Raw genomic sequence first — 23,474 nt, 5'->3', positions numbered from 1 at the left:
CTATATTCTTGTTGTTCAAGTTAAACTCTGTTCATTTATTTTCCAGAACCAAAAGTCTTCTCATTCTTTATGTCCATGTTTGTTGATAATACTCTATAGAATCCTTTAATGAGAAGTGTTATAACATATAAGGATCCTATTACTCATCAGAAAGAACTCATTTGTTCTCTTAAGAATATTGGGATTTATTCCATTAAAATTATAATTAATAGTTGTAGATTTTTGTTGTTTAGAGACGCTAAAAGAAAAATGTAATTGTGCTGGTGTAGGCATGCCCGTAATTTTTCTGTGTCTATAGTAGTAGATTATTTATGTTTTACCTTCTTTATTTTCTAAGGAACTGGCATTTGATCCATATGAATCGTATGCTCGAGATATTTTACGACCGGGTTTTCATGATCGTTTCCTTAGTCAGTTATCAAAGCCTGGGGCTGCGCTTTATTTGCAGGTACAGTAATTTTTAAATTAAGACGTATGATGTCAGAAAAGTAAACAAAAAAAATTAAATCACTTTCTTTTCTAGTCAATAGGCGAAGGTTTCAAAGAAGCTGTCCAATATGTTTTACCCAGACTACTTCTAGCCCCTGTTTACCACTGTCTGCATTACTTTGAACTTTTGAAGGTAAGAAAACTTACTATTTCTAAAATATTCAAGTGTAATCAGTTTTTTTCACTATTTCATTTGTCAATTATGTGAGCACCCATGCACAATAGTGTGTATCCATCTTTTTCCAGTTAAGAAGCAAATGTAAATCAATCTGTAAGACAGTGGCATGTTTTCTCCAGTTTTAATAGTGGATTTTAAAGCAGTGGTCAGATATTTGTATCTTGTGCCCTTATTTTTTGTTTACACGACTGATTCTTTGAAAACAACCTTGGATTTATGCCTCCCAGTCTCCATTTGGGGACCTCAGCAAATTCAGGCACTCAGATAAGCAACCCAGTGTGAGGATAAGACCAAAGTAATGAGGGAGCTTAATTTACCTAATTTTCATAGCTCAAGTTTGCAACTGTCTCTGTTAAACTGTTCATCATTACTTTAGAAACAGTGAATGTGCATAATCCCAGTAAAAATTCCCCATGTAATTACAGCTCAAAATATTAAGAAGAACTGACTGAAAGGAAGGGGTTTTTGTCTCTTTTTTTCTTTTCCTATTATGCACAGAAATTAAGGGAAAGGGAGCCTTTACTCTATATTAATTATAATTGAATAGTCTAGCTCAAAGTGATACTCTATTTACCTTTAATGAACTAGCCCCACAAAGACATGTCAAGACATATCATTATACCATTCTTATCTCTTTTACTTTTAAATGAATGTTTCGGCAAAGGAAAATTCTGCTCACTATCCTGATTCTGTTTTGGAGAATGTATTACGAGAAATAATACATATAGTTTGCACGAGCAGTTGATGAAATGGGCTCTCTGTAATGAATCCATGAATGAGTAGAAGGCCTGTGAATTTTAGTACACTGGAGGAGTGCTCATCCCTCCATTTTCCTTCCATTTTCTCAGGTCTCTTTGCATTGCTTGGGAGTTACCTGGACTTCCCTTAGATTTCTCAAGTAGGGATGTTTAAATTGGGTAAGGACTAAGAGAGTCAAAAGGTATTTTTAGTCATTAGGCAGAATTACAAAGCTCTTAACTATCTGTTCCAGACTGTAAATGGCATACCATTTAAAGTCTTTGGTAATATAGGATGATCAGCTTAAGAGAATAATCAAGAAAAGAAGCATTTGGTGTATAAGATAATTATTTACAAAGAACTATTTATGACTAGCTATAGTCATAATGGGACATTTACAAACAGTTTTGTCATATAGCATTCTTCTTTGTAATGATTTCTCTAATAATGAGATTTTTACCTGGGCCTGTAATGAAATTCTGAAAGACTCAAAGACCATATAAAACCTCAAAGCAGTTATTAATTTATAAATAAGAACAAGAAGCTTTGATAAAGGTTCAGAAGGCTATAAAACCCCATCATCTCAGTAATATAAGAGAAATTAACTATTTACTCCCACCAAGTTTAGGCCATTACAATTTCTAAAATTGTAACTTGTGGTAAGAGAATTTTTGTAAGTGCATCATCTAGCAATTTAAGATTTCTACTGACCTAAGCATGTATAGCCCTTGTTTGAATTACTGCCTAAGTTACATTGCAACATTTGCAGGATATTGGGCAGGAAACTCTGCCTAATTAATCCACAGACTCTGTTGACTCTTTTATTCTACATTACCTCAACATTAATGTACTTTTTGTACTTATTTTTAACTTGTATTTGTTGGCATGTTGTTTACTTAAATATTTCATCAAACAGTATTTTCAAGGTATACTGTATGAGTAGCTAGTCTCATGAGATACTCTTTAAGTGTGTGGGGCATACTCAGTGGTCCAATATTTGGGAGGAACACTGCATCCTTAATTATACCCCTTGAAATTTTCAGGGAACTGTTTTGTAAAATTGCACAATGAAGCGATCTGTTTTCCAGGATTTCCCAAAACAATTAGATCACAGAACCATTTAAAAATATAATACATTTATGGACATTTCTTAGAGAAACTATCATGGGGTTTCTTCCATCTGATGAACCGAAAAACCTTACAGTTTTTTTGTTTGTTTGTTTGTTTGTTTTGTTTTTGAGTTGTGAGTCTCACTCTGTTGCCGAGGCTGGAATGCAGTGGCACACTCATGGCCACTGCAGCCTCCACCTGCTCAGCTCAGGTGATCCTTCCACCTCAGCCTTCCAAATAGCTGGAACTACAAGCACGTGCCACCACAACCGGCTAAGTTTTTAATTTATTGTAGAGATGAGGTCTCACCAAGTTGCCCAGGCTGGTCTCGAACCCCTGGGCTCAGTCAATCCTCTTACTTCGGCCCCCAAAGTGCTGGGATTATAGGTGTGAGCCACTGCGCCCGGCCACCTTTCACTTCTTAAGGCTCTAGGATATTCTTCCAACTATGTGATTCTTATGAGTTCTAAATTGCCTTTTCTTCCGGGTGTTGCCATTACCCTGTTGTCAGTCTGAGCCTGGTGATTCTGGACTCAGCACTGATTGCATAAAACTGAGGCAGCAAAGCCCTTAGTCAGCAGTGACAACTAGAAATTGGCCTTAATCGATCTGTAGTGGGGGGTAACTTTTGCATGATCCCTAGCCTGGTTAGAAGGCAGATGCTTCTTCTCCAGTTCTTTCTAAGTAGCCTCTAGCTGTGTGTTCTGTGACAAATTCCTTTAACTACAGAGCCCCGTTTCCTTATTTCTGAAATGCTCTCATTGCTGGGTTGTCCTGTCAACCAAGATACTGGATGCAAAAGTATATCACATATAGTAAGAAGGTCACCAGACAGTGTTGTCATCACTGCAGATTTTCCTCTGATCGTGCAGTTCTCTTCAACTTCACATTTTACTCCCTTCCTCCATCACTGCTGCCACCCTGCCTGCCCAACTCTGTCATCTTCCTGCACTGCATACCTTCATGGCTCAGGTCCCCTCACCAGAAGCCACTATGTCATCCCTGATTCTTCCCTTCCCTCCCACTCATTACCAGATGCTCGTGACTGGATTCCAGAAGCCACTCTGGAATCCGGCCATTGTGCCCCTTCTTCCTGACGGGTCCTTGGTTCAGGGCCTCCACGTCTCATGCCTCAGAACTGGCACCTTCCTTGTATGAGCTGTGTCTCCTAGAACTCCCCATTTGAAATGTGTGCTTCTGCATCTGTTTCATACACCTGAGCAGTTCCTGTCTGCTGCGGGTTCCTCCACAGATGCAGGAAGAGTCCTCACGCTATGTCTGTCTGATGGTGACAGCCAAGGTTAAACAGAAGAATACAGGGGGAAATAGAGATAAAAATTCCAAAAGTCTGCAAGCCTTGACGAGCCTACTCTGGTCCAAAGTAGAGCCTCACATTTGAGTTTCCACCCTACCACCCTCACCTGGTAGATTACGCTTGTAAAAGCTTAAAAGTTGAAAAAACTAATTTAAAGCAAGCCAGTGACTCTTTGGTCCATTTGGGGGAAAAAGAAAAAGCCATGTGCAGCTGGCTCCTTCCCACCTGTGTCACACATCTAAGTTCTTTGGCTTCCCTGCAGCTTTCTCACTTCTTCTCTCAGCCTGGGTCTTGGCCACCTGATGCTTTACGGCAGCCCTGGATATGCCACTTATTTGCAGGTCCTCCCCACCCCCTTTCTATCCTTCCTTTTCATCTGGGAAATCCAAAGGGCTTGTTTGATGTTGGTTTCTCTTGGAAGTTTTTCGTGGTTTCCTGGGTTGACCTTTTCACTGAGCACCTTACTTTCTCCTCACCTCTTTCTAGAACTTGTCCCATTTCTATTGTCTGTCTTGTCATAGCAGCAAAATCGTGGTCACCAGAGGCTGGAGGATGGGGGATTGGGGAAATGTTGGTCAAAGCACACAACATTTCAGGCAGTCAGGAGGTGTAAGTCCAAGAGACCCTATTTACATCGTGGTGACTACAGTTAACAATACTTTATATACTTGAAAATTGCCAAAAGATTAGATTTTAAGTATTCTTACAGGAAAAAAGTATGTGAGGTAACACATATGTTAAACAGTTTGACTTAGCCATTCCACAAGGTACACATAGCTCAAGAGATCCTATTGTATACCATAACCATAAATATACCATTTTACTTGTCAATTTAAACATAAATTATTAAAATGGTATAAGACTTTAATGCTACTGAAACTGAAAAAATACTTTCTTTCAGCAGTTTAAGTTAGCAGTCAAACCTTTGGGTCTTTTGATGAAATTTAAAAGTTCATTTTCTTTTGAAGTAAAAGAATGTCCTTTATGTCCTTGAAAACCATATTGCTTCAATAAAGTGATTTTCTATGTGACATTTAATTTGCTTTAGCCTTGTTCCTTGGGGCTAAGTAAATACACTGATGAGTATTTTGAAGTTAGCAAATCAGTACATGTTTGGTTCATCAAAAATATTAATGTTTTTCTTTGTTCCTTAGATATATGATTTTCTCTCCCCCAAGAAATATCCAGACACACATTAGAAAAAAATCATCCAGGATGACTCTGAACTAGTTAATTTCCTAGAGAGTTACCTGTTCTTTCTAGTATGCTAGTTCCCTCGATTTTTAAAAATCAGGTTGAAATCTGTGTTGTTGTGTATACATTAGCACATTAGTGTCCTAAGACTGCCATAGCAAAATACCACAGACAGAGTGGCTTTAAAAAACACACAGAAACCTAGCCTCTTGCAGACTGTGGCAGCATCTGAAACCCGGGAGTGGGCAGGGCTGTTCTTCCTCCAGAGGCTCAGGAAGAACCCACAGCCACTTCCTCATGCCTGGTGGCCCCCTGGGATCCTGGGTTGGAGCCACCATCACTCCAGTCTTTCCTCCGTCTTCACATCAGGTTCTTCACATTCTTCTCTATGTGTCTGCATCCAAACTTCCCTTTCCTTTCTCTTATAAAGATACCGAGTCAGTGGATTTCATGCTTACCCTAGTCCAAGATGACCTCATCTCAACTTGATTACATCTGTAAACGTCCTATTTCCAAAAGAGCTCACAGACATAGGTACCAGGGATTAGGACTTATAATATATCTTTTGAGGGTAACACAATTCAACCCATAACAATTAGTTCTTGGTATACTATAAAAATTATATTTTGTTTTTCTGATTCTACAATGTATACACTGGCTGTCTTTTTTAATTTTTGTTTATCTTTTTTATTTTAGATCAATTAAATTATCATGCCATCCTGATCTTAGATTTTACAATTTAACTTCAGTTCTATACAAATCTAGTGAAAAGCCAACAACTGTAGTATTTTTCAGATAGACTAATTATAGGCAGGTAAAAACTTATAGAAATATAAAATTACTAAATTATGTGAATAAGACTAGGTATGTATAGTTGGGGATAGGGTTATTATGTATGCTTTCTCTTAAATGAAAAAATAATCGGAAATTTAACACTTAAAATCTCCACAATTTGGTTTCATTCATAATAAAAAGTACAAGATTAGCAAAATAATTGAGAGAAAACATGTTCAGGTTTAATTTTAACACATAACAAACATGCATTTTTAGAAAGATTAAATTAAGAACCAATGCAATAATAAATCTTGCAATTTATGGTAATTTATGACAACATTGGAATGTTTATCTTGATCACAAGCTTTATTTCAGAAAAAAGCTGAAGATTAATCTGACTGTGCACACGGTTAGACTCTTGCTAGATGTTAAAATGTAGCATTAATTTGTCTAATATTCCTGGGTTGTGTGTTCTAGACTGACTTAGAGACCAGTCCTTAACTCTTTCCCCTGGGTTTCTTGCTAACATTACATTACAGATATTACAAAAATTTCAGCCCCAGATACTTGAGTACAGGAAGTATGGGAAAGGATTAAATATAAAAATGTAGAACTGAGGTACAACAAGGGTAGAAAACCTTAACAGGGTCAAGAACTAAGAAATGTCAAAAGCAGGCCAGGTATGGTGGCTCATACCTGTAGTCCTAACAGTTTGGGAGACAGAAGCAAGAGAATTGCCTGCGCCCAGGGATTTGAGGTTGGTGAGACCTCATCTCTACAATAAATCAAAAAATTAGCTGGGTGTGGTGGCGCATGCCTTCCAGCTACTTGGAAGACTGAGGCAGAAGGATTTCCTGAGGCCAGTAGGTCAAGGCTGCAGTAGCTGTGAGCATGCCACTGCACTCCTGCCTGGGTGACAGTGAGATTCTGATTTTTTTTTTTTTTAAGTCAAAAGTAGATTTTTTTTCCTCACAAAGTAGTCTCTTTCTTAATGTTACATAAAACTAATTGGAAAAGACAAATATGAACTGCAGTATATGACATACTTTAAACACCCACTAGTGGTTTTCACATAGTATGCCAAAAACTCTGTAAAAACATGTCTGCAGACCCCTACTAAACCATCTCGTGGTCAGTGGTTAATGGCTTTGGTTTGCTGTTTGTCCACAGCTTGGAGCTAGCTAGTGTAACGTGTCCTCTACTCCAGATAGCATCTACTTTCATGTTCTCCATCCATTTTATTTTAAATCATTATTCAGACCATTTTTTATACTGTAAATGAACTGATGTCCCAACACCAGCAATAAGAGATTTAGAAAACAAATCTCTTATTGCGTATCATAAAAATAAACCCAACATGGGTCTGTCTAGCATCCATTCCCTTGAACCAGCTTTCTAAAGTTAGAAATTCTTACCCAGAAACCATGGGCTCATCGGCTCTGACCGTAGATGTTGCGTGTCAAAAGTTAAACAGGATGGTGAACTACAGGAGCCATTGTAAATAAATAGATGACTGTTGTCTTACTCTAGTTTTTAATTTTAAGCCCACTAAACTGCTATGAGGGGCACTGATAGTAAGTTTTTCTCTGATAAGAACAGAAAAGACCAGGCATGGTGACTCACGCCTGTAATTCCAGAACTTTGGAAGGCTGAGGTAGAAGGATTGCTTGAGCCCAGAGTGTGAGCCCTCATCTCTACAAAAAAAATCAGAAAATTAACCAGGCATGGTGGTGCACACCTGTAGTCATGGCTACTCAGGAAGCTAAGACAGAAGGATCGCCTGATCCCAAAGGGTCAGGACTACAGTGAGCCATGATGGGGCCACTGCACTCCAGTCTGAGCAACAGAATGAGACCCTGACTCAAAAAAAAAAAGAAGAAGAAGAAGAAGAAAAACTAAGAGATGGTTTTAAAAGGTGTTTTTATAAATGAGATATCCTAACTTTTTTTGGTTTAATTTCCTGTTTTAAGTTTCAGGCTTCAACTCTTGTTTTAGTTAAGAATTTCACCTTCTCTACTCACACCTTTTAGATGTGCTGCTATCACAGAAGAAGAATTCATTTGTTTGAGTGCCATTGCCTTCTTCTCAGTCTGTAATGGAATGTTTAAACGATGGTGTGGCAAAGAGTCAGGTGCAGACGGCTTGTATTACTGAGCAGTTGGTTAATTGTTTCTGGAGTAATTTGGATAATATTCCATACACTTGCTAAGAGGGCTAGTAAGTCAAGTTTACTCTTTGACTGAGTTTTCCACTTTGTAATCTGCTATAGTTTCTCATCAAACAGTATACAAATAACCATTCCAAAACTGAAACGTGAACCTGATCTTTGCTTGTGTTCTCTCATTTGATGATGAGCTTTTTATGTGTATACGGTATTTAAGATAAATACAGATCTTTATTCTTATATCCTGACTTGGACAATTATAATGTATATTTCTTGACTATACATTTTGTCATTCTTGTGCTTTGTGATGTACCTGTGTAGTGAAAAAGGTTTTATTTAGTAAATAATTTCTAATTAGGTTTTAAAAAACCATTTTAGTCCAGACATGGTGGCTCACACCTTTAATCCCAGCGCTCTGGGAGGGTGAGATGGATTACTTGAGGCCAGGAGTTTGCAACCAGCATGCACAACACAGCAAGACCCTCTCTCTACACAAAACAAAAAACACAGGCAAGTATGGTGATGTGTGCCTGTAGTCTCAGCTACTTGGGAGGCTGAGGCTGAAGGATCGCTTGAGCCCAGAAGTTCAAGGCTGCAGTGAGCTATTATTGTGCTACTGCACTCCAGCCTGGGTGACAGAGTAAGACTCAAAAGAAAAAACAAAACAAAACAAAATGGGGCAACCCCCTCGGGTCCCCTCCCACTATGGGAGTTTTTCTTTCTTCTTAATAAATCCTACTTTAAAAAAAATGAAAGATCATTTTAGTTATTTGGGTACTGTAGTGAAAAGGTCACTGGACTGAGAGTCGGGAGTATTGGGTGGTGGTTCTGCCTGTCTGTGCCATCTAGTAAATGGCATTTTATACAACGTCAAGCTGGGGAAAATTAATTTCTAAAAATAAAAACTGAATTCAAGAGTTGCCTTGTTTGAACAAATGGAAGCCATTATATGTTTGTGAATGAATTAAGCGTATAGGAACTGCATTGGGTACAACAATTTATTTTATGTATAAAACAATCTTGAGCGTTGTTATTCCGGATACCACTGTGTCCCCTGCATTCACTGTATCCTTTTCTTTCCACAGCTCCTTACTTGTTTCCCCAGGTAACTCCCTCCATGTGTCTCCCAGGGCTTCCTCTGGACATGCAAAATGCCATATTGACTATACTGCCCCTTTACTTATTTCTCAGAGACCCAAAAAAATATTCACGGGTAAAAGTGGCTTCTTCCTTGTGAAAATATAAAGCTTATCATCTCTAGATCTAGAGCATATTCCATTCTGCTTTAGAATGATCCCCTATATGAGTTTAAATACAATTTCATAATGGCAATATAATCTCAGGACTTCATAATTTTTAAAACTTTAAATAAAATGCATTTGTAAAATTTAATTGTTGCTGTTGCACAGTGTTATTAAATAGACACCCATGAAAAACATGGTATTGCATATCACATTGGTAATAAGAAGATGCTACGTTGTAGAGTCTCGTTTGCACACTAGTTGCTACCTCTTTGTTTCTGTAGCAACAGTATGCTACACCTTTGATGGTAGTTAGCTAGGATTATTCTGTAGTGCCCAGTTTAAATCAGCTATGTTAGGTAAAAGAAGAAGCAAATGCTTATAGCATCATTTATTATACTGAAATTTATTTTAGATGCTATGAAGGTAAAAATGACATTTAAAAATTAATTCATCAGGAAAGTTTTCTGGGCTTGAAATATACTTTGAGTTTGTGGTTTTTAAAATATTAATATTTTTGAGATACTGGTACATTCTGTATGCAAAAAATGCTACAGTGACTAAGAGACTTGAAACATTTAGAATTGAAAATCAAAGGCATGCCCAGATGGATTTTTTCTTTTATAATTCTTTTTATGTGTACTAGATTTGTGTGTATTGTATGACATTGGGTATGTTTGCCTGAATTAATAATATGAAAAATATCAAGGACAAAACATCAAGGGCTCAATATTCTACTACCTATTGATGTTGATTCTTTAAGCCTGAAAAATTGTGTTGTATCTTATTGACTTTAATCTCTCTGATCTTTATTTGTGAGTGATTAAATTCTGAAACAACTCAGTGAAGTACTTCATTCTTCAGTGATGCTTTCATTGAATTTGCCTTTTCTTAATATAAATAGTTTTCAATGTTAGGTAGATTATCTGGTGCCTTCAAAGCCTAAACTTAACAATATTAATGGTGTATTTTATATGTCTCCAAAATTTCTGCCATGTGAGAGGCAAATAGTTTCGAATGGTAAAGATGGAAGGTACTTTGAGAGACTACCTGGAGTCTAGCATTCTGTCTCCAGTAATGTTCACTAAGAAATACCTAGTATCTTTCTTTACAAACACCCAAGCATTGGCTTGCTTTATTCTAGCTGGCCATAGTGAAGAGTGATACTATGAATAAAAAGTATTTGAATATTTTTAAAATGTATGTATTTTAAAAGTCTTGTCTCCTTTGGGAAATAGTCTTTTCTTTATTAATAGCCTTTTTATGTTGGGAATTATCATGAATAGGTTTTTCTCATACTTGCTACAATTGAGACTTAATATTTTTCTAACAATGCAGACTGTGCCTCTAATGGAAAGTGTGGTGAATTAAATCTGGATAATAAAAGCTAAGCATTAAATAGACATTACAATACAGTATTTACTATTTTTGGAATTTTTGAACATTAAAATACTTTAAGTAAAACTTTTTTTAAAAAAAGATGGTTTAAGCCAGGCTCGGTGGCTCAGCCTGTAATCCCTCACCTTTGGGAGGCTGAGGTGAGTGGATTGCCTGAGCCCATGGGTTCGAGACCCGCCTGGGCAGCGAGACCTCATCTCTACAATAAATCAAAAAATCAGCCGGGCGTGGTAGCGCATGCCTGTAATTCCAGCTACTTGGAAGGCTGAGGTGGAAGGATCGCCGGAGCCCAGCAGGTCGAGGCTGTGGTGGCCAGGAGCGGCCACCGCACTCCAGTCTGGGCGACAGAGTGAGACTCCAACTCAAAAAAAAAGATGGTTTAGAACACTAAGTAAGAAATCTGTTTACTTTTCACAGGTCATCAGTACGTGTGTATATGCGCATAACTAATTTTTATCTGTTGAAACAGAAAGGAATGTGTTGCTGTCCTTTAAGGAATACTTCTCAAGAACATAAAATCCTTAAAGTACTAACATACTAATGAATAATGAAACTCACTGAAAAGTAAATGTCTTTACAAATCACTCTGAATATTTTATGGTTTTATTTCTCAAATCTTTTCCTTAATGGTATAGAGTAGGTTTTCTTAAATAGTAGCATGAAAGTGCTATTGATAAAATGTTATTAGTTAACTTTTCCCTTTTTGGTAGCCAGAAACAGGGTTAGAAGGTTTGGGTTACTGAATTATTGTCACTCAAACCTCTGTTGCTTGCTTGAATCACAACCACCTTATTGTGTTGACAATTAGTAGTTATTGATGACTTAGTTCTTATTAAGCACAGACTTTCTGTCTGCATAGATAGATATTTGCCACTAAAGGAAAACGTGCTTGAATTTATACTGCTAGCTTTACTCACAGGCTTAACGTGGACACAAAGTTCTTCATGCCACTGTCATTAATTTTGTAGCAGAACTACAAAGAAAACAGCTTACACTTACATTGTGTGTTACCATTTACAAAGTGCTTTGATTTTTAATACCAAGCCCTTAAAGCAGGTAGGGTGGGCTTTTCATAAGCCTCATTTGTCAATGGGAAAAGTCAGGCTCAGTGATGAAGTAACTTGCCCCGAGGTCACACAGAGAAGTAGAATCAAAACGTGATCCTAGGTTTTGTGTTTGAAATTCCTCTCCACTATATGGCAGCCTTCTCTGTGTATTCATCTTCCTTATCCTCCCAATACCCTACAACAACAACAAAGGGATCAGAAACCTAAGACCAAATTCCATGCTTTAAGAAGTCCCTCGTCTGCATGCTTAGTGCTGTGCCTGGTCCTGTGGTCGACAGTTTATGCCCCTCATTTGTTTTCAGGAATGTGCACCTTGAGAAACTGCACATTACCACCTGGCACAAGGTATACCCATCTTTTAACACCGCTACTCTTGTTTTCTTACATGGAAAACTGGTGCATATTAATTTGGATGGCAATACACAAAGAAAAACCACTTTTAAAAAGAATAATATATTTTACGACACATTTAAAATTTTTATTGTAGTAGAAAGAGTTGTTGAATGTTATTTTTATCCTTAAATAAAGTGAGCTTATTATTTTGTCCTAAACTGTCCTGCTACTTCAGATTTGTCATTTTGGCTTTACAGCAGTTAGAAGAAAAAAGTGAAGATCAAGAAGACAAGGAATGTTTAAAACAAGCAATAACAGCTTTGCTTAATGTTCAGAGTGGCATGGAAAAAATATGTTCTAAAAGTCTTGCAAAACGAAGACTGAGGTGAATATTTTCACTTTTTAAAATATCCTTCTTTTCACCTTGAATATTGTGGTATAAATTCAGGGATCCCAGTTCCCTCCTCAAGTAAACAATGAAGAAAATAGTTTTAGTGACAAGCCTGGTCTTTCAGAGGAAGTGACATCAAAGCCAAGAGAATTGTTATTGTTTGAAAAACCTTTCATATTTGTGCATTTTCCTTGCATACTCCCACACAAGACCTCCTGAGAGTCAACTGGTAAGCTAAAGGAGTGATAGAATAAAATGTACTGGGTAGATTTATGTCAGCATCATTTTTCAATTGAAGTAAAACGACTAGTGTCCTTTATTTTAGGGATGATATGACTTGAGGCATTAATTCAGATAACATTGCTTCCACTTTCCTAATTATAATATGTGCTGCATGTTTTAGGCTTTGGATCTTCTCCATTTAAACACTTCTAAATAACTTAATCTTTTAAATTAATTTTTAAAATTGTGTTAGGCTACTTTTTAAATATTTGTCATTCTAAATATTTAGTAGAACTCCAGCTTCCCTGACATCTGTGTACTAATCGTGTCTTTCCCTTTATCCCAGCGAGTCTGCATGTCGGTTTTACAGTCAGCAAATGAAGGGGAAGCAACTAGCAATCAAGAAAATGAACGAGATTCAGAAGAATATCGATGGCTGGGAGGGAAAAGACATTGGACAGTGTTGCAATGAGTTCATAATGGAAGGAACTCTTACACGTGTAGGAGCCAAGCACGAGAGACACATATTTCTCTTTGATGGCTTAATGATTTGCTGTAAATCAAATCATGGGCAGCCAAGACTTCCTGGTGCTAGCAATGCAGAATATCGTCTTAAAGAAAAGTTTTTTATGCGAAAGGTACAAATTAATGATAAAGATGACACCAATGAATACAAGCATGCTTTCGAAATAATTTTAAAAGATGAAAATAGTGTTATATTTTCTGCCAAGTCAGCTGAAGAGAAAAACAATTGGATGGCAGCATTGATATCTTTACAGTACCGAAGTACATTGGAGAGGATGCTTGATGTAACAATGCTTCAGGAAGAGAAGGAGGAGCAGATGAGGCTGCCTGGTGCCGATGTGTATAGATTTGCAGAGCCTGACTCTGAAGAGAATATCATATTTGAGGAGAACGTGCAGCCCAAGGCTGGGATTCCAATCATCAAAGCAGGAACTGTTGTTAAACTGATAGAGAGGCTCACATACCATATGTACGCAGGTAAGAAGGACCAGGCAGGCTGCCTGTCGCTTTTGTTTTCTGCTTCAAACTGGTATTCTTTGCTGCCCGGGCTATTGTGCCCCAAACAAAAGACAAACTAACAACCAAAGACCTCTGTGTGATTAGGGTGCGTTTTCTTTGGCTAAAAATACCACCACTTTATACTTCTTTGGAATTTTGTACTTTTTCTACCATATTTACATAAGTTATTTTTAACCTTACAGTCAGTAACAGATGAGAAAATGAGGTCACTTGACAAAATGTACCCAGTTACAAAGCAACAGAAACTAAAGTTAGCAACAAGTCATCATTATTGCGGTCTAAAAAGTTGTTTTTTGTTTTTGCTTTTGTTTTCCTGCTTTTTCTTTTTTCTTTCTTCTCTTTCCATTACAGAAATTATAAAATAAGTAAAAATGTTAATGTGCATTCATCACCAAAATTCTGCTGGTAGTACAGATCTACACAGCATTGCTTCTTTTCAGTTTCCATTCCTAAACCTATTAAGTGTAGCAATTCTGCAAGCCAAGGATTCCAGTTTTATTATAGTTTTTCACCTAGAAACTTCTGTAATCAGTGTATTCATTTTACTGACCCAAAAATTAAAAAATGAAAGTACAGGAAATTTAAATAAGTTAGTATTTTATGTGAAAAGTAGATAAGTTATCTTTTTTTACATACAAAGCTGTTTTTGAGAGGTACAATTTTCAGTAATTAGTATGATCTACCAGTTTTATTAAACTACCAAAAATTTGTGGTTGCAAAATAGTTATTTCTTTGCTACTTCTTAAGGTATTTTTAAGGTCATAAACGATCTCTTTTTGCCACATTATCCTGGTTTTTAAGTTACTGGAAGATTCGTAAGATTTTTATAATATAAGCATTTGAAGCTGTTACCATTTCATCTTAAATACCTTTGTTTTGGGTTCTTAGACTTTTGAGAGTAAAATTAATCCTTAGATTTTTATATGTGTTTGTGAGACAGAAGTTTTCATTTTTTTCCCCCATAGAGCATTATAAGTGGCAGCCACTAAAGAAGACAAAGTTTAAGTGTTTACTGTCACACATTAGTGACATACTTGGGTTGTAGAGCATTTTAAAATTCCAAGATGCTAAAATAGTTTTTTCTATACATTGATTGTTAAAGGTAATTTTCTTTAAACTGCTATATTTCACAAAATTAATTTATAAATAGGCAATTGCAAAACTACAATTAAATATTTCTTTTCTGGGGAACTATGTCTTTTGTTTATTTTTTTGAGTGACATTTTCAAGCACACTTCACTTGAATAAGCTGATAGTTTTCTGTAGTCTTGGCAGTTTTCTTTCCTTGATGTGCACAATGCTAACTTTTGTCTAGATGTTTCATTAGTTATTTCTGATAGTTGCTCTCTTTATATCATTTTTTAGTTTCTGAGTATAATAAAACTTTGCTTTTACTTATAATTAATATTAAACACTTAAATTTCAAGATTTATAGAGTTTATAGGGCCAAAGTTAAGTGCAGTGAAGTTTAAATTGATGAGATTATTTAGCTTTTTCTTTTTTTAAGTAAAATTATTTCCAGTAATTTCTTGAGAAATAAAATGCCAGTGTTGGGCTGCGTTTTTGACATTTTTCTTTTCTGCCTTCTTTTGAAGTTTAACTGAATATCTTAATTGAGTATTCTAATGTCATAAATATAGTACTGGTGAGACTGGACTGTACAAGCTTTCTGATTTGTGGTTTACAGTATACACAAATTAGAGTTAACTACTAGCTTATCTGGGCTGTTCCATAAGGTCTGTTATTGAACTTATTTCTGGCAACATAGAATGTGTTTTTAATAGGCCATCTATGAACTTGTAAAATGTGAAAGCAGTTATTTTTAAGGCCTCTTACGGCCAAAATGGACTTCTGAGTCCTTGCTGGGATGGCAATGGGTCAGGTGACCATTTGCTTTAGGAAATACCGGTCTGCTCTTCTTTCTCCAGCCTCCCCAAAGAAAAACGGGATTTGGGATTTGGTTGGTTGGTTAGTATGTACATTTATTGGAGAACATACAGGAATAGGTAGGGGCTTACACCGAAACAAAAGCTAATAAAAGACACTAGGTATAATACATGAGAAAATTTAATAACATAGTATGAGACACCCCTTACAGACATCTTTTAGATTATTGTGGTTTGGTCAGACATTATCATAAAAACAGAAGAGAACTTAGTTGACCCTTATTTAATTCAGACTTCACTGTGGCTTCAGCCAACTTTATCCCTCAAGGGTTTTAACAGTAATATACAAAACGGAGCTAAAGATCTCTAGTGTAAGAGATGTGTAAACTTTCACTTTCACCCAAGGCCCCTGAAGGATATATGATTTGCCATGAATTTTATTTCTGTTAATTTCAGAAAAAGGATTTGAAATTAGGTTTCTTGACTTGATAGAGTGTATTCTTCACCATGTTACACTGACTCAGGGTGATTTTTTTGTTAATAGAATGTGACATAATTTTTTAATTATGTGTTAAATAATAAAAATAAAGGGAATTACTTCCTTGGTTTGAACTGCCAGTAATATAAATGGTTTGTTCATTTCTTGGTAAGCATGGATCTATTATGAAGATATAGTCAGAGTAATTGTTTTTTCTTGTTGAAATAGGTAATAGGAAAATTTTAACTATAAGTACACTTTCATTGTAATGTATAGATTTTAGTGTACAGCTAGGTCATCATTTTAGTTTTTGACAAAACCCCATCAGTAGTTTATTTATTGGTATACTTTGCTCTGTAAAAGAAAAGCTTTCTAGAAAGACATTTTAAAATTAGAAATCGGTTAACTTGATTTATCTCAAATACTAGGGGAAAAATTACCCAGTTGAACAGATCATTCTAAATCTGGCAATGATATGAAGAGACCGTTTCTTTACGTAAAGCACAAAGCAGGGTGCACAAAGAAAATGAGTTAAAAGTAGGCATTTCACTTTTGCTGCAGAGTAGTTATGGGCAATAAAGTACAAATAGCTATTGAGACCTGAAACAACATCGGTAGAGAAATGACTGGAGGGTGATTTGTCCAGTTTGGTAGTCTAAGGGAGAAAAGTGAGATCACCTTGAAGTAAGGATAATACTTGCGAATTGACGTTTTATAGAAAATAAAGGCTTCGCATATTGAAGTGTGGGGAAAGGGTGTCTCTCGTGCATGGTGAATTTCTCCTTTACAGATGATGGTACTTAAAAATTTGTCTTTTACAGATGATGGTACTTTAAAAACTTAAGCCAGAGATAGTTCTCTTTAAAAGTATTTACTGCAATTTTATGTCTTCATGTAGAATATTCTCAAAAACCTGCTTTAGATTTCTTTTGAGTTTGTGTCCTATATAAGCTCAGTTTGGGTGCTTTAACAATTTTTAAAAAATCTTTTGAATAATTTTTGATCTATAGGGCAGTACTGTTCTATTTTTAAACTCTTCAGACTTTTTTTTAACATTTGTGCGTCAGCATAGCGTCTGTTTCCTTTTTTAAGGAATTCAAGAGTGATTGTTTATAAATCCTTGTTGAGCAGCTTATTGTTTCTTGTAGCTTTTTAAATGGCTGTATTAAAGGGAGAATTATCACATGAACAGACATCCTGATTAGCAGTGTTTTACTATAGTGGTTGGGGGAGGGGTGTTCTTTACATAAATAACTTTTTATGCAATTAATATTTCACAAATCTGATTGACTTTGCCAGATGTCAAGTGTCAACGAAAATAGACACAAAGGATAGATACTGGTCATAATTTTATTTTTTGACAAAACCTCAAATCTAATGTTACATTCTGAACACTAATGTAGGTATATTCTGAGTTCCTAAAATTTTGAAGAATTGTGCAGAAGAATATCAAAGAATGATTTTACAGTGAGGGAGACAGGCAGCTAGAACACCAGCAGAAAATAATAACTGCAACTCATGTTTTAAATTACCTAGACCTAGGCTAGAGACTTGATAGTAGAGTTGGAAGGTATTTGTACAGAGAGCTTGTGTTGAGGAGAAATGAAGTAGCTGGTGACTATGGTGAAAAATCTTTGGGCAAGGATTTGGGGGTTGAGTAGCAGAGTAATGTTACTGATAATGATGGGGTGGAGACAAACTGTAGAACAAGTTTTTGTTGTTGCTCATGTTGAAATCCATCAGGGTGTTATGTTTGAGAAAGAATGTTGTGGAGAACTTTTTGTTTACCACTTGGAAGCTAGTGATAATCAGAGGAGAATATCAAACAGGCTATTTTTTACGTCCTCTCAAACAATTGTTTGTTCATGTTTATGTTTTAAAACCACACCCAGCCTGGCCTTTGATTTTGTGTTTGCCTTCCATCTGTCTCTGAAACGTGGTTTTAGAATATAGGTAATTGCTCCACAACTAACAGATGCAGTATAAAACTTAGCTTATATCATTGCCTGATAGGCGGAAGTAAGTACTTTGTCCCCTTACAAAATTACATAACCTGTCCTTACTGCTGGGTATTTTGTATATCAAGTTATCTTAGTCCTTTACATCATCAATAGATAAATGTCTCCAGAGGCTAGTGTGATGTGGTATATGTTACAGTCATTGAAACAGAAAAATTAATGCAATAGAAATAAAAATAGCTTCTGGGATATGTATGTTTCTGGATAAAATTTAAAATATATGTATTATACAATTTTTCATTCCTTTAGACTCAAAATAGAGTCTATATAGATTAATACAAGTCTGGGAATATATGTAGCCTTAAAGATTTTATTTTGAAAGTACTTAAAATTTTGCCAAATTTTCTTGGTTTATTTTTAGTTTCTGCTGTTTTCTTTTTGTTTTTGGCAAGATTGCTCTTACTTCCGATCAAGCCAAAAACAACTTAAACTTGAGTCACTCTAGAACCTAATACAACAGAGGTAGTTGTGGGAGTGTTTATTTCACTGCCAGCACCAGAAACTCCTCTTCTGAATACAGTGTACAGGAAGGTACAGCTCTACTTCCTAAAATCTGGAAGAAGGCTTATCAGGAGCTACAGAATCACGGTTAGACTGCTACTTTTTCAGTGAATTTCTGGTGCCTTTAACCAAGATTAGCAGTTACAGCTATATTCTGTATTAACTGTTGGTGTAAATTTCAGTGGTGATTATGTAACTCATGTATCGGTTCTTTATGTTTCTATCTCACAATTGTGGAAACCTTAAAGGTTCCTTTGATCCAGGGAGACTACATGATATGGCAGAAAAGAATGCAAATCAGGGTCCCACGATCTAGGCTCTGGCTCCATCTCTGCCCTCAACTGTGTGACCCTGGATAAGTCTCGGCTACTTCTGTTGCTGCCCTACACACCTCACAGAAATCATATGCAATAAACTGAGATAGTTCTTTGAGAATGTTATGTAACAGGAGTCAGAAATTAATGGGATCCCTTTGACTATGGCACCGAGGCATGTCATAGTTTTCCCAGCACTAGAATCAGTTTCTTTCTACAACACTGAAATGGCCAGCAGCTTTGGCTTAGTGAGATTAAAAAGTCCACTTTAAAACAGCCTGCCTTTAAAAATAGCCACAGTTTTCTTAAAACATACTTTAATTCGCTTAGAACTTGCTTTATTCTGTCTTTTAATTCAAAAGTACCTTTGATATCCCACAACTTTTTAGTCTGACTTAAGTGGCATCTGAGAAGCGGATCTGGATGGGTGCTGATTTTAAACTTTTCTTTTAAAATGGGGTGGGGGAGACCCTAAATTCAGAACACAGCTCAGGTATGCCTGGAGCACTGCTGAGGGTGTGTGACAGCGACGGCTCAGCATCTCTATAGGGGCCACTGCGTCTGCTTCCTAAACATGCTGTTTCAGTAGCCTCACCTTACAAATAGATTTGCAGAACAGGAAGAAGATTCTTGAAAGGGAGGACTGTGATGAAACCGATAAAAATCTCTGTTTTAAAATCTTGTACAGCCTTCTGTTTTAATATCTTTTCTTCTGGATGAGACATTAGTCTTTAACTTTTGAGGAACTCTGGAACTGAAGACAAACAATAAAATACCAACAGAGAGGAAATTATTAAAGATTATATGTATTTAAATTACTTTTACAGTAACCCACTCTAGCCTCAGAAAGTATAAAGCTAAAGGTGATGGGGCATTTAAAATCAATCTATTTTTGTTTTGTAAATTTTTGTTTAACTTAAAAAGGTATTATAAATTTAAATTCAAGGTTGCCCGATATTTAAGTTCATTCATTACCTTTACCACATACACCAACAGACTGGGAATAGAGTTCTGTTTTATGATAAATCCATGAATTTTCTTTTTGGGGAAAAAGTTACTGTATCATAAATGTTTTATGGCTAAATTCCAGGTGGTTCTTAATCAGAGTCAGCCTAAATAAGCATTATCCAAACACATTCTGATTTTACTAAATCCTAATAAAAGACACTGTACTTCTTATAATACTTTAACCCACAGTGTGTAGCCTAGCAAAAATAAAGGAATTTGCTTCCCTCAATGAATTTACCATTAAATTACAGTTTACCAATCCATAACATAAACAGGAAAAGAATGCTCCCAGTAAAACACTCAAGTTAGTGAATTTTCCCCTCTGTCTTTTAAAGACTCTTACAATTAAATGTGGGCCTTGGTAAAATTTGAGTTAGATGTAAGATGTGGGCATTGTTTTTGTTTTGTTTTGTTTTGTTTTTAATTGTGGGAGATGCCTTTCTTCCTCTTTATGCACAAGACGACAGCCCAGGTCTCTTGTGCTGGTGACAGCAGTAGGCCAGGCTTGGGGAAGTGATCACACTCAGTCAGCCTCCTGTGTTACTTCATGCAGGGGGTTGGAGACTCCTGTTCATTGTAACTACTTGAAATAAAAGGAATTAAAAGTTGGGAATAGGACCAATCCAACATATTCTAACACATTTAATAGTTTTAATAGCTTATAACTATTTGTAAACATGTTTAGAAGCTGAAAGATCTCTAGCAAATAAAATAATTTTAAACCTTTTTAATTTCATAGACCCAGTTTCTAGTTGTATGCTCTGTTAACATGATTTTTAAAAATCTGGATAACTGGCCGGGCTCGATGGCTCAGCCTATAATCCCGCGCTTTGGGAGGCTGAGGTGAGTGGACTGCCTGAGCCCGTGGGTTCGAGACCCGCCTGGGCAACTTGGCGAGACCTCATCTCTACAATAAATCAAAAAATTAGCCGGGTGTGCTAGCGCATGCCTGTTGTTCCAGCTACTTGGAAGGCTGAGGCGGAAGGATCGCCAGAGCCCAGCAGGTCAAGGCTGCGGTGGCCGGGAGCGGCCACTGCACTCCAGTCTGGGCGACAGAGTAAGACTCCAACTGAAAAAAAAAAATCTGGATAAAGTAATATGGATGTCAGGAAGAGTAATGGATTATTACCATGGCCTTTCTCTTTACCAGGGAGGTAAACCTCTGGGTGATACTCTGAGACCCTGGAGCCCGTGGAGCCTGCTCGGCCTTTGCCTTTCTTGCCTGCACTCTCCTGTGGACGATGATGAGTTTAAGACTAGCTGGTCAGAGTATGCAGAGGGCAAGAACTAAGTTGATGTCAAGCTTTAATATCAATGTTTTTGCCACTAATATAGGAAGAACAAAAGCCAGCAGTACACTGCAAAATCCACAAGCATTCTACCTGTCAAAGCATTTTAGGACTTTCTAAATGAACTATTTATTTAGTCTCTTTTGAAAATATAACAGCTTTAATCATTCTGAATCAAAGACTTTAATATTTTTTCCTTTTTTTTCTTAGATCCCAATTTCGTTCGGACATTTCTTACAACATACAGATCCTTTTGCAAACCTCAAGAACTACTGAGTCTTATAATAGAAAGGTCTGTCCATTTAAAAATATTTAAATTCCTTATTTTTAAAAAGAGATCTTATGCTTCTCAGAAATATGTTAGATGAGCTTTAAATTATAGTTTATGAGTTCTTTTTCAATAAATAAAATGTCTCTTAGATGATTATTTTACAATAATATGTTAGCTTTCATTATTTAAATACAAAAACAGGTATTCTTTTTTGTACATAAAAACTCAATATTTGAAATTTCAAATTTATAGAATTAATCAAGTTAAAGATCTATGTAGAAATGTATAATTTGGACTATGGAAATTTAAGTTTTGATGATTTAGATGTTCTAAACAGAAGTTTTCAAATATACCTCATATTGAGTACAGTGGAGCTTGCTGATGAACAGATACTGACATCAAGCAAAGTGTTTCATGCATCCACATGAAGAGTGGTCAACTTTTTAGTACTACCCTTACAAATTATTGTGTTAGCTGATTTAGAGTAATTCTACAAACCAGAAATGAACATCAGTGCCATAACGTTACAGTCACATTTATTTTTAGAATTTGCAAGTATTCTTTATTATATTTCTCGTTAGTTATCTATATTGGCCAAGTACTAATTTCTTTTTAAAATTTTAAAATAATTTTATTAGCTTTTATGTTATAGAAGTCTCACTTGTTTTCACTGATGTGTATATTCTTAGTAATTTTTTTACAGTGTTCTTTTGATTTTGCTGACTTATGAAAAGGTTTGTGGTTTTCTATTTGTATAATTTGTTATAATTAGTATTTCCATTAATGTATTCTATTTTATGTTAGGTTTGAAATTCCAGAGCCTGAGCCAACAGAAGCTGATCGCATAGCTATAGAAAATGGAGATCAACCCTTGAGTGCAGAACTAAAAAGATTTAGAAAAGAATATATACAACCTGTACAACTGCGGTAAGCATTAAATAAATAAGTGAAGTAAACAAGTCTTTAATGAACTTCTGTTTCAAAGTTGAAGCATATAAGGACCTCTCGCAAGCAAGGAGGAGGTAACAAGTGAAGAAATTGAATTAAATAAGAGTAATTATCAGATATCATTTTATAAGTCTTAATTAACACAGAATTTTGAGAGTGTTAGGCACGTGGCAAGATTATTTAATTTGGTTAGCATTATTCTGTTTTTATTTGTGCACTCATTGTGATAAACATTTATGTTTGAGTTCCTAAGTAATTCAATTCTGTGTTAATGCCATAGAGTATTAAATGTGTGTCGGCACTGGGTAGAGCACCACTTCTATGATTTTGAAAGAGATGCAGATCTTTTGCAACGAATGGAGGAATTTATTGGAACAGTAAGAGGTATGGTTTTTTAAGTGCCTACTTTTATAGATAATAAAATTACCAATTACCATCAACTGATCATTATTGCTCACGTTGTAAAAAGATGGTTATAAATAGCACCAGCAAAACCATTTGAAAAAGTTAAAAATTTTCATCAAACAACATTTAGACCTAAAGACTGCTCAGTAGTCACCCTTTTGGCCTAATGTATTTTCATTTAGTAAATCAACTTACTGATTATTTTAGAGTTGATTAGAAAAAAGCCTCAATTTAAGCCAAGTCTTTACACTTGTCTGTTTTTATTGCCATTGTGCATCCTAAATGAGAACCAGAAAATAAAGCGTTGAATAATGGTACTTTCACGTATGGTTCAAAACAGAGCCACATCAAAACTCACACTCACATGAAGGAATGAGTCCTCTGACACTGCCTGGTTTATAACATGAAACGTTAATTAGGTTAATAATGAATGTGTATGATTTAGCCTTATAAATCTTTTGAAATAAAGTTCAGAACAGTAGAGGTGGAAAATCTCTACAAATAAATTACTTTATAATTTTATTTAGAAAGGTTCTGGAAGAATACATTCCAAACTATCAACCATGGTTACTCACATGAGTAAGAATGAGATTGGGATGGGGATGGGAAGATGGTAAAGGAGAACTTGGGTTTTTCATTTTGATCACTTGAACTCGTTATAGCAGAGATATACTCAGGTATCACTTGTGATTTTAAGC

At 35.9% G+C, this 23,474-nt stretch overlaps 1 protein-coding gene across 2 annotated transcripts in view; it reads left to right on the top strand.

Annotated features, from left to right (window-relative positions):
• The first annotated feature begins 341 nt into the window (after nucleotides 1-341).
• The window catches only part of SOS1 (SOS Ras/Rac guanine nucleotide exchange factor 1), a 49,027-nt gene continuing 25,894 nt past the window's right edge, over nucleotides 342-23,474 (top strand). For both annotated transcript variants that reach the window (XM_021717595.1, XM_008068138.2), the window contains exons 1-7: nucleotides 342-448; nucleotides 524-622; nucleotides 12,259-12,386; nucleotides 12,961-13,616; nucleotides 21,363-21,444; nucleotides 22,228-22,350; nucleotides 22,652-22,755. In XM_021717595.1, the coding sequence (XP_021573270.1) occupies nucleotides 12,343-12,386; nucleotides 12,961-13,616; nucleotides 21,363-21,444; nucleotides 22,228-22,350; nucleotides 22,652-22,755 (1,009 nt within the window). In that variant the 5' untranslated portion in view covers nucleotides 342-448; nucleotides 524-622; nucleotides 12,259-12,342. The remainder of the gene's footprint in view (nucleotides 449-523; nucleotides 623-12,258; nucleotides 12,387-12,960; nucleotides 13,617-21,362; nucleotides 21,445-22,227; nucleotides 22,351-22,651; nucleotides 22,756-23,474) is intronic.

This window comes from Carlito syrichta, unplaced genomic scaffold, assembly GCF_000164805.1.
Source record: "Carlito syrichta isolate Samal-C Ts95f unplaced genomic scaffold, Tarsius_syrichta-2.0.1 Scaffold309881, whole genome shotgun sequence".
NCBI classification, from domain to species: Eukaryota; Metazoa; Chordata; class Mammalia; order Primates; family Tarsiidae; genus Carlito; species Carlito syrichta.
The sequence above is the reverse complement of the archived record's forward strand: the minus strand, read 5'-3'. Positions and strand labels throughout refer to the sequence as shown.